The 12,050-nt window shown below is 42.6% G+C and overlaps 1 protein-coding gene across 10 annotated transcripts in view; it reads left to right on the forward strand.

Annotated features, from left to right (window-relative positions):
- Positions 1 to 12,050, forward strand: part of TTLL5 (tubulin tyrosine ligase like 5) — a 273,548-nt gene that overhangs the window by 50,439 nt on the left and 211,059 nt on the right. For 9 of the 10 annotated variants that reach the window (XR_006104524.1, XM_042473064.1, XM_042473053.1 and 6 more), the window contains exon 12: positions 9,994 to 10,101. The exons of the other annotated variant lie outside the window; for it this stretch is intronic. Coding sequence is in view for 8 of the 9 variants with exons in the window: in XM_042473064.1 (XP_042328998.1) it covers positions 9,994 to 10,101 (108 nt within the window). In the remaining variant the exon portion in view is untranslated. The remainder of the gene's footprint in view (positions 1 to 9,993; positions 10,102 to 12,050) is intronic. 10 annotated transcript variants of the gene reach the window in all.

The raw sequence follows: 12,050 nt of genomic DNA on the forward strand, positions 1-12,050 counted from the left end.
CAGACTTAATTTTGACAACAGACCCTGTTAACACAGAGTGCATCCACGCTTCTGCATGGACTCACCAATGTCTGTTAAGCATCACTAACTTGACAGCTTGGCTTGGCTGAGGCTGCTGTTGACAGCAGGGTCTTGCAGCAGGTGCTTAAACCTATTTCACTGAAGGGCCAGCACTGCCCACCCTGTTTATATTGGCTTTGGTAAAACCCAAACTACAGGATATGGGGGTCTTATCTACTGGGAAAAGGGACATTGGTTCTTACCTGTGAAATGTCCATTTCCAGTAGATAAGAGCCTCACATCCTGGCCCACCCTCAGGGGTGCTGGCATAGGGATGGTTCTTATCCACATAGTGCTTCCCTATGGAGAGCAAGCTAGATTGCTCACTGTCTATATCTATTGCTGTCCAATGGCATAAAGTGGGATAGAAATAAACATTTTATTTATTTATTATAATTATTATTATTACTTTGATATTCAAATAAATTGTTATGTTTTTTTTCTGGAGCATTCGGCTGTTGTAGCAACTGGCTTTCTAGGGTTAGCTCCACCCATGTGGGAGTCACCAGAAGATCTCTCTTTTTACTTCCTGGCTATCTGGAGTAAGTGGGAGGAGCATAACCCAAGCTACAGGAGGTGGGGCTCTTATCTACTGGAAATGGACATATCACACATAAGAACCAATGTCCCTGTTCCTTTGATCTTGGCACTATATTTCTGTTGATGCAGCCTAAAATCACATTGGCCTTTTTAGCTGCCACATCATGCTGTTGACTCATGTTCAACTTGTGGTCTACCAGGACTACTAGATCCCTTTCATACATAATCTCGTTAAGCCAGGTGTCCATCTTCCTATATCTGCATTTTATTTTTCCACCCTAAGTGCAGTATCTTACATTTCTCTGTGTTGAACTTCATTTTGTTACCTTTGGCTCGGCTTTCTAATCTATTAAGGTCATTTTTAATTTTTATCCTTTCCTCTGGGGTATTAGTTACTCCTTGTGATTAGATGTCATCTGCAAATTTGATAAGCATGCCCTCTATTCTTTCATCTAAGTCATTGATAAAGATGTTGAATAGCACTGGGCCCAGGACAGAACCCTGTGGCACCTGTTAGTCACTTTTCTCCAGGATGAAGAGGAGCCATTGGTGAATACCCTTCGCCCGGTCAACCAATTACAAATCCATTTAACGGTTGTATTGTCTAACCCACGTTTTACAGAATCTTTCCTGATATTGATGTCAGACTAACTGGACATTAATTGTTGGGATCTTCTTTATTTCCCCCCTTTTTGAAGATAGGGACAATATTTGCCCTCCTCCAATCTGCTGGGACTTCTCTTGTTCTTCAGGAGTTCTCAAAGTTTATTGCCAATGGGTCCGAGATTGCATTTGACATCTCTTTTAATACCCTTGGATGTAGTTTATGTGGTCCTGAAGACTTAAATTCATTTAGATTAACAAGGTATTCCTGTACTACCTCTTTACCTATTCTTTGCTGCATTCCCCCTGTTGTGTCCTCTTCTCCATTTGCCTCAGAATGTGCACTCTTTTCCTTTTGTGAGAATACTGAGGCAAAAAGGTGTTGAGTAATTCTGCCTTTTCTCTGTCCTGTTAGCATTTTGCCATCTTCTCCACATAGATGCTGTGAACATACCCCCAAAAGTCCTTTTTCTTGTTCTTAACCTCTTTAGTAAATCTAAGCTCATTTTGTGCTTTAGCTTTTCTGACTTTACCCCTACATGTGCTCACTGTTTGTTTGAATTCTTCTTGGTTGATTCCCCCCCCCCCACTTTTCTATTTCTTATACATATTCTGCGTAAACTTAGCTCAGTTGAAAGTTCTTTAGTCATCCATCCTGGTTTCTTGAGACACCTCCCATTTTTCCATGTCATTGGAACAGTTCCCTTAGTGTTCATACTGAGAAGTGTTAAGTAGACACTGAAACGGGACTGTGGGCTTCCCCCTCAAAAGGTCCAGTTAAACACCCATATAAAAGACCCCTGTTGGCCTGGCCTGTATCCCCAAGCTCTTCAGCAAGCTCATTCAGCTGGGCCTATAAATATCTAGAGATTTCTTGGCTACTAGCTCCTTCCAGAGGCAAGTTTCTGACTCACTTCCTCTGAGCAAAAACTCTTCACAAGCTCCTTAAAGAAAAAAAAAGGAGAAATTAAAGGAGTACCCCTCAAACACAATTCCCAGCTCACCTTCCCTGTGGTCTAAGTCGTCCTCGACTATGAAAATTCACTGTCATCCAGTCAAAATGGTCACTCAAACAGCTTTCCCTTTTCTCCCTGTGCAGGGACTGGCCTGGAAAGCCTCTGGCTGCAGTTATGTAGAGCTAGACTGCTAGCTCCACCACTCCAGTGAATCACAGAAGTGACTCACAGTTTAAAAAAATTTAAAAACTTACTCATTGAACAAATACTGTCCAGGTGGTTGAAAGGCTGCATCTATCAGTGTTATGACTTGGCAAATGTTCCTACACCAAAGCATGTTTGGGCTCATTCTACCAGATCTGTGGTGACAACAATTGCCTCTATAGTAGCAGTCTCAATGAAGGAAGCGTGTAAGCCTGGTGGCGGGAAGGAGCCATCAACGCTTGTGAGACACTATAAAGCAGACAAATTCAGATCATAATATTTAATCATTCCTTGAGATTATGTGGTCTGAGTACATCCCATGTGTTGTGGATTGTGTCTTCAGCCTCACAGAGAATGAGTAGTTGATATTTACAGAGAATGATCATTCTTATGAGTCTGAAGAAACAATCTATCCACACCCAGGGAGGAGAAAAAAATGATAGTTGAGTAATAGTTGGATTGGTTATCAAGGCTAGAAAATAAAACTGAGGGGAGAGGGGTTGAAGGCAACAGCTTTAACAGCTTGGATGTTTGAGATCTTGCTTGACCTAGTTGGCATGAGAGATAAACTCATGTGTTGTAAATTGTTTCTTCAGCCTCACAAGAATGATCATTCTGGGTAAGTGTCAACCACTCATTTTGTGGCCCATGTAGACCTGTGTGCTGGCTGTGTCTTGAAAGGGATTATTGCTGTAGTAGCATGGAGAATTCATGAATTACTTTGGGTGGCTCACTGCATGGGTGACAGAGTACTGGATGGAAACCTTATAGAGAGGAACTTTTTAATTACAAGATTAATGTTGCAGTTGACTGTGTCGTTGAGCCTGCACAACAATAAAGAACATATGAATAGGTTCCTAGCCACATAAAATCTCTTCCTTTGCAAATCTTGTAAACTTGGTTCCATTTATGCTACAATTCAGAAGATGTCCATCTGCACCATTGTACCTCTTTTGAACCACTTTAGTGTTTGGTACACTGTTGCAAACTATGCTTGGCTCTTGACCGTCTATTCTGGGTACACCATAGACCTTGATTCTCTCTGTTCAAAAGGCATGTTCCACTTCTCATTGTGGATTCTGAAGGAGGAACTTGTCAAGTTGTTAGTCAAGAATACCATAGAGTAAGTTTCCCTTTGGCATGTGTGTATGTACACTTCCCCTGCTACTTTACAATCTCAAAGACAAATGGTGTTCTCAGGCCTTTTTGGGATTTCAGAGATGTCCGCGGATATATTAAGCCCAAGAACTTTAGAACTGTCAGTTTGGCTTCTAGCTGCACCTTTATTTCTTTAAATAAAGAAATAAAGACTGGTTTGGTGTGACAGCACTCAAGGATTAGTGTTTCCTTATTTTTAAACACCCAAAGCACCATAGGTTCCTTTTCTTCACTTTAAACCACCATCTTTTTCTAATCAATAGTTCTACTCTTTGGTCTGGCTACTGCAGTTTGGAATTTTTATGAAGTGTGTGCCAAGTATTACTGCTGTTATTTAGGATTTGTGGCATATCTGTATATCTCTACAATTGACATTTGGCTTCTATTGTCAGTTGACTATCATGCACTCTACATCTGCTGATGGACATTCATCTTTATGTGAACTTGTAACACAAGTTACAGCTCACTTAAACCAATCCACCAACCTCATACAGGAATTACTAGATTTGTGTAAAGTAGCTGTTATCTTGCTATATGACTGGACACATAATTTAATTGCAAGAGTGGCAAAAGTGACATCATACTGGACATGCTATTCAAAGTCCATTGAACATCTTGGTATCATGACAGTGATGATCATAGAATCATAGAATCATAGAATCGTAGAGTTGGAAGAGACCACTAGGGCCATCCAGTCCAACCCCCTGCCATGCAGGAAATCCAAATCAAAGCATCCCTGACAGATGGCCATCCAGCCTCTGTTTAAAGACTTCCAAGGAAGGAGACTCTATCACCCTCCGAGGGAGTGCATTCCACTGTCGAACAGCCCTTACTGTCAGGAAGTTCCTCCTAATGTTCAGGTGGAATCTCTTTTCCTGTAGCTTGCATCCATTGTTCAGGGTCCTGTTCTCTGGAGCAGCAGAAAACAAGCTTGCTCCCTCTTCAACATGACATCCTTTCAAATATTTAAACAGGGCTATCATATCACCTCTTAACCTTCTTTTCTCCAGGCTAAACATCCCCAGCTCCCTAAGTCATTCCTCATAGGGCATGGTTTCCAGACCCTTCACCATTTTTGTCGCCCTCTTTTGGACACGCTCCAGTTTCTCAATGTCCTTTCTGAATTGTGGCGCCCAGAACTGGACACAATATTCTAGGTGGGGCCTGACCAAAGCAGAATACAGTGGCACTATTACTTCTCTTGATCTAGACACTATACTTCTATTGATGCAGCCTAAAATAGCATTGGCCTTTTTAGCTGCCGCATCACACTGTTCACTCATGTTCAACTTGTGGTCTACTTGGACTCCTAGATCCCTTTCACATGTAGTTTCATTCAGCCAGGTGTCACCCATCCTATATCTGTGCATTTTATTTTTCCGCCCTAAGTGCAATACCTTACATTTCTCCGTGTTGAATTTCATTTTGTTAGCTTTGGTCCAGCTTCCTAGTCTATTCAGGTCATTTTGGATCTTGATCCTGTCCTCTGGGGTATTAGCTATTCCTCCTAATTTGGTGTCATCTGCAAATTTGATAAGTATGCTCCCAATTCTGTCATCCAGGTCATTGATAAAGAGGTTGAATAGCACTGGGCCCAGGACAGAGCCCTGTGGGACCCCACTGGTCACTTCTCTCCAGGATGAAAAGGAGCCATTGTTGAGCACCCTTTGGGTTCGGTTGGTCAACCAGTTACAAATCTATGTAACAGTTACCTTGTCTAGTCCACATTTTACATGCTTGTTTGCAAGAATGTCATGGGAAACCTTGTCAAAGGCCTTACTGAAATCAAGATATACTATATATACTGTACTACTCTTGATCACACCCTGTGGAAAGGTGGGGTATAAATAAAACTAATAATAATAACTAATAATATCCACAGCATTCTCTTCATCTACCAAGCTGGTAATTTTATCAAAGAAAGAGATCAGATTTGCCTGGCATGACTTGTTTCTCTGAAACCCATGTTGACTTTTTGTGATTATGGCATTGCCTTCTAGATGTTCACAGACTCTCTGTTTAATGATCTGCTCCAGAATCTTTCCTGATATTGATGTCAGACTAACTGGACGATAATTGTTGGGATCCTCTTTTTTCCCCTTTTTGAAGATGGGGACAACGTTTGCCCTCCGCCAGTCTGCTGGGATTTGTCCTGTTCTCCAGGAGTTTTCAAAGATTATTGCCAATGGCTCCGATATTACATTTGCCAGTTCTTTTAATACCCTTGGATAGAGTTCATCTGGTCCCGGAGACTTAAATTCATTTAGATTAACAATGTGTTCCTCTACTATCTCTTTACTTATTCTGTGCTGAAATTCCCCTATTCTGTCCTCTGCTCCATTATCCTCAGGTTGAGCACCCTTTTCCTTTTCTGAGAAGACTGAGGCAAAGAAGGTGTTGAGTAATTCTGCCTTTTCTCTGTCCCCTGTTAACATTTTGCCATCCTCTCGACGCAGTGGCCCTACCATTTCCTTCTTCTTACTTTTGCTGCGGACATATCCAAAAAAAAGCCCCTTTTGTTGTCTTTAACCTCTCTAGCAAGTCTGAGTTCATTCTGCGCTTTAGCTTTTCTGACTTTACCCCTGCACATGCCTGCTATTTCTTTGAATTCCTTTTTTGTGATTTCCCCCCTTTTCCATTTCTTATACATGTTCCGTTTCAAACTTAGCTCGGTTGAAAGTTCCTTAGTCATCCATCCTGGTTTCTTGAGACACCTCCCGTTTTTCTTTCTCACTGGAACTGTTTGAAATTGTGCCTTCAGTATCTCCCTTTTGAGAAAGTCCCATTCGTCCTGAACGCCTTTATCTTTTAGTATTTCTGACCATGGAATCGCCCTCAATACTTCTCTAAGTTTACTGAAATCCGCTCTCCTAAAATCTAGAATGTGTGTTTGACTTTGCCTGGTTTCTCCTTTCCACTGTATTACAAACTCCAGGAGAACATGGTCACTTCCACCTAAGGATCCCACCACTTGCACCCCATTAACCAAGTCATCCTTGTTGGTTAGGATCAGATCTAAAATAGCTGACCCCCTTGTTGCCTCTTCCACCTTTTGGACCATGAAATTGTCTTCGAGGCAAGTGAGGAATTTGCTAGACCTTGAGGATTTTGCTGAGTTTGACTTCCAGCAAATATCAGGGTAGTTGAAGTCGCCCATCACTACTACATCTCTCCTTTCTGACTGTGTGGTCATCTGTTTTAGAAAGATATCATCCAATTCCTCAGTCTGACTTGGGGGTCTGTAGTAGATTCCCACCATAACATCCTTGTTGTTTCCCTCCCCTTTAATTTTTATCCAGATGCTCTCCACCTGGCTTCCAGGATTGATGTCCTGGATCTCTTCACTGGTGTAAATATCTCTTACATATAGTGCTATTCCTCCTCCTTTCCTGTTTGGCCTATTTCTCTGAAAAAGGTTATACCCCTCTATTTCCACATTCCAATCATGAGACTCATCCCACCAGGTTTCAGTGATGCCTATTATATCATATTTGCTTTGTTGTATTAGGAGTTCGAGTTCATCTTGCTTATTTCCCATGCTCTGTGCATTAGTGTAGAGACATCGCAGACCATGGGTCCCTTTTACTTGCTGCCTGTGCAAGTTTTTTTGCCTCCCACTGTTGGGTCCTTGCACTGTTTGCCTTGTTTCCTCTATGTCAGTTTGACTATTTTCGCCATCCCTTTCGCCTTCCTTAATATAGTCTCCCTTCCCCTCGGAACTCAGTTTAAAGCCCTCCTGATCAAGTTCTTGAGACTGTTGGCAAAAACATTTCTTCCAACTGGCGTGAGATGCAACCCGTCTGTTGCAAGAAGTCCCTCCTCGTGGAACTGCAGCCCATGATCGAAGAATCCAAATCCTTCTCGGCGGCACCATCTGCGAAGCCAGTTGTTCACATCTGCTATTTTCCTCTCCCTTCCTGGACCATGCCCTTCAACTGGCAGAAGAGACGAGATGACAACCTGTACATCCATTCCTTTCAGCTTCCTACCAAGCGCCTCGTAATCCCTTTTGATGTCTGAAGGCTGTGTCTTGCAGTATCATTAGTTCCCACGTGGACCAAAAGGAAGGGGTGTTTGTCAGTAGGCTTGACCAGTCTTGTCAGTCTCTCTGTCACATCACGGATCTTTGCACCTGGAAGACAACACACCCCTTGAGACATCTTGTCAGGCCTACAAATCATTGCTTCTGTACCCCTCAGCAAGGAGTCCCCCACTACGACCACACGCCTCCTCAGAGGATTAACAGCAATTGTTCCCTCGGGTGGGACTCTCAGGCTCCCCTGCTCTGTCCCTGAAGTCTGTCCATGCTGCTCTTCTTCATCCTCCTTGATAAGGGAAAGAGCTTCGAATCGATTCTCTAGCTGCAAGCTCCCAGAACAATCCCTTCTTGGCTTACTTCTCTTTGTGACATTCCTCCAGCTGTCTGCCTCCTGTGTATGGCAAGTGGCCTCTTCCACCCTAGCATCTTCCTCTGCATGGTACTCATCCAAGATGGTTAGTTCTATTGTGTCCAGGAAATCCTCTTGTTCCCTAATATGCTGAAGTGTAGCTACTCTGGACTCCAGCTGCTGCACTTTCTCCTCCAAGAGTGCTACCAACTTGCACTTGGTGCATGTGAAGTTCTCCACTTCTTTAGGCAAGAAGAGAAACATCCCACAAGAGTTGCAGGTGACTGCAGCAGATCCCTCGTTGTCCATACTGCAAAGTCTTTAGTAATGACTATAACAGTGATGATGGTCATTCTGCTATCTCTGCTTGTTCATACTTTATAAACATGGTTCCTTTCTTCCTACAATCCAGAATTGGATTTCCCCAGGAATGTCTGTCTTTCCAAAAGGACATACTGGATGGCTTCCTTTTAAATAATTGTTTGTGGGTTTTCAGGCTATGTGGCCATGTTCTGGAAGAATTTATTCCTGATGTTATGCCTGCATCTGTAGTTGGCATCTTCAGACAATGGTGGCATGGAGGTGTGTGGGGTATATATACTGTGTGACCCTTGGCTGAGGGGAAATGATTTACATGTTAATCTGTGTGTTGGTCTGTTGGTGAATGGCCAGGCCTCAGGTGGGAGTAAATGTGAGGAGGATTTGTGTCTATTTAATTAGTGATCATTTGCCTTCTGGGAAATGCCCTGACCATGGATGATGTTCATTTCCATATGCTGAGTCTTGATTTTGATGTTTCTCAGGACTGGTAGCTAATCTTTGTTTACTTTCAGGTACTTTCCTTTTAGATACTTTCTCCCTCCATAAGTATAACAATACACACTTTAGTGATGAGTTGCAGAATTCACTGCAGATGCCTTAGAATGGATACTGTGTGGATATCTGCAGAACATAGTCACCACAGTAAATGTGCATGGTCTTTTGGTGATCTTCAGGCCTTCATGGAGTTTGACCCCCTTAACATGAATTCTGTATTACATGTTGTGACAGACAAGACAACTAGGTACTCCATTAACAGTAGGACATCAAATCTCACTCTGTTCAAACACTGTCTTTCAGTTCTGAGACAGGCACATTAAGCACCACAACCTGGATTTGATAATCCATTTGACAAGAGAGGAGAACATGCAAATGGAAATGAACTGAGTTGGGATATCACAGTTACTCATGAATGTACTCAAGATTTTCAGACTTATTGATATTGCTGTCTTCTTACATTGAGGCTTTGAGACCAGCAAACATGAGAAATTGTAGACTGCTCTGCTAGGCTGTTTTGCAGTAAACCTAGGAAATAAATTCCTTCCCATGTCATATAGGGGGAGGAATCTCCTTTACCTCTTTTCTCCTATTGTGTTTCAATTACCAAAGTACTGGCCAAGATCATGAAAGACTAGACAGACTGCATTTTCATCACTCCATGGTGGCCTCGCCAATCTTGATTCAGCCACCCTTTTCTCCATCTCTTGAAGGGTCTTGATCTTTTCACTCAAGCTGAGGCCAGAATTAGGTATCCCAAACTCACCTCTCTCAAAACTGTGATTTCACACAACCATCCTCCTCCTTCTGCACTGATATTTTTCTAAGGAGTGGAATGGGAGCTGGGAAGAGGGCATGGGACACACCTTAGCATATGTTGTGAAATATGGAGGCAGAACTCCCACCCAAATTCTAGTTGGCTCTAAAAGGTTCCAGTCAAGGTTTTTCACAAGTTGCCTATATGTTTGAAATCAGATATGACTACCTGAAGAAACACAGTTCCAGATAAGCAACCTGTACATCTATTCTTTCACAATATACTTTGATACTACAGCATTTGGTTTTAATTTATGTTTGGTATTTATATTGTACTTATGTCCATGTATACTTGTGTTCTGAAGATGTGCATAAAATTTTGACATGTGTCTGCTTGCAAATGCTTTCTCTTAGATGGCTGTTAAAGTTGTGGACTGTTCCATTATCTCAGGTTAACAACTCTTTGTAATAAGGTTCTTGTTCTTTTTGTGTTTCCTCCTTTCTCCTTTCAGCTCTGATGGCCAGTGTAGAGGATCTGATAATTAAGACAATACTTTCTGCTGAACTGGCCATTGCATCAGCGTGTAAAGCTTTCGTTCCACACCGTGGTGTTTGCTTTGGTAAGGAAATTAAAGACATCTTTACATTTATAGTTTCCTTCAGTATGTATCATACAACTTCCAGTGTGTTGGGGGTGGGGTTGGAAGAAGAGCAGAGGGATGTATACACCTGTTTGTTGGATAGGGGGTCAATTGGGTTGATTCTTTGTCCTTTCACTCTTATTTGGACAGTCAAAGAACAGCTATTACTAATAAGCAACTTTGTTTTTCTTACTGTTGTTATATTGGTAGGAGGCCACAGTTAAATAAACATGGTGAGGCATAAAATAAAATAGAATATTCATTTAAGTGCACAAATCACCTAGGACGTTCATTTTGTTAGCAAAATATAGCTCCCTCCCCCGAATTCAACTACAGTTGGTCCTCTGTATCCATTGATTTTTATATCCACAGATTCAACCATCCATGACTTGAAAATATTGAAAAATAATATAAATTCCCCAAAGCAAACATTGATTTTGCCATTTTTGTGAAAGAGATACCTTCTTACTGTGCCATTGTTTTTAATAGGACTTGAGTATCCATGGATTTTGGTATCGACAAGTGGTCCTGGAACCAAACCCCAGCGGATACCAAGGGACCACTGTACTCTGATTAATGGAAGATTCAGAGTGGCAGTTGTGTTTACCAATGAATTTGTTATTTGAAAATGCTAGCTTTTTTTCAAGTACATGTCTAAGATTTTATCCACACTACACAATTAAAAAACTTTCATACCACATACATTTCCATGGTTCAGTCCTGTGGACCCTTGAATTTATTGTTTGGTTGGGTAATTAGAATTATTTATCAGAGATCTCTAATCTGCAGTTCAGGGGATTGTTCTAGAGAATTCCAAGCACCTGAATAAACTGCAAATTCTGTGATCCCTTAGGAAGGAGCCATGATAGTTAAAGTAGCATCAGACTGCTACAAGTGGGCAGTGTGGATATACCCTTATTCACAGTTGAGAAAATGTGGAGAAGAGTTTTAGATACAGTCGTCTTAAGAAAGGGATGGACAACTTTGGATGTGCAACTCAATTTCTCATAGCTTTGCCCACCGGGATTCCCTTTGCAACAGCAGGCGAGACCTGAGGGGTTGGGAGGTGGAGTTGCAGTGGTCTAATGGAATAATATCCCCCTGACTAGGTGCCCTGTCCCTCAGTCTAAAGGGTTTTAGTGTGTTTATTTAAAAGTGGATAGTTGGGACAGATTAGTGTTGGTGTACCACCCACTTTGCTGCTTAATAGTCTCCCTTCCTGAGCTAGCTGGGGTGTTCTCAGGGATGGTATTGGAGTTTCCATTGATTATACTGTTGGAAGATTTCAACATCCATGCTACCCTGTCAGGAGTGGGAATTCATGTCTTCCATGACAACCATGGGTCTGTCCCTAGTGGTATCTGGACCCACTCACGCTGCTAGGCACACTTTAGACCTTGTGTTCTGTATGGGGGGATGGTGATCTGGGAATGGAGGAGCTTTCTACTGTTCTGTTGTCATAGATCACTTCCTGGTCAGGTTTATACAGTGCGTCCTCGCCTTACGCGGGGGATCTGTTCTGGATCCCGCCGCGTAAGGTGAATTCTGCCTATGCTCGAGCCCCATTGGAAACAATGGGGCTTGTGCGCGGCGGCACAGGTGCGCGCAGGGCGCAACGGGCACGCGCACCCATTCTATTGAATGGGATGTGCCGCCCTGCGCGCGTGCCGCGGCGTGAGCGCATATACTCAAGTCCGCGTATGGCGCGCCCGCGTATGGCACGGGCGCACTGTACTTGCTGGTACTCAGAACCTCTGAAAGGGTGGGGGATCCATTAAGATGCACCACACCAGGAGGCTTATTGATCTGGATGGATTCCTGATGGCTTTTGGAGAGTTTCCTGCTGTCTTGGCAGGTGGTCCTCTCAAAGTCCTGATTGATCTCTGGAATGCAGAAATGACCAAGGTAGTAGACACAATCTCTCCTGA

The sequence above is a fragment of the Sceloporus undulatus genome, chromosome 1, assembly GCF_019175285.1.
Source record: "Sceloporus undulatus isolate JIND9_A2432 ecotype Alabama chromosome 1, SceUnd_v1.1, whole genome shotgun sequence".
Taxonomy (NCBI): Eukaryota; Metazoa; Chordata; class Lepidosauria; order Squamata; family Phrynosomatidae; genus Sceloporus; species Sceloporus undulatus.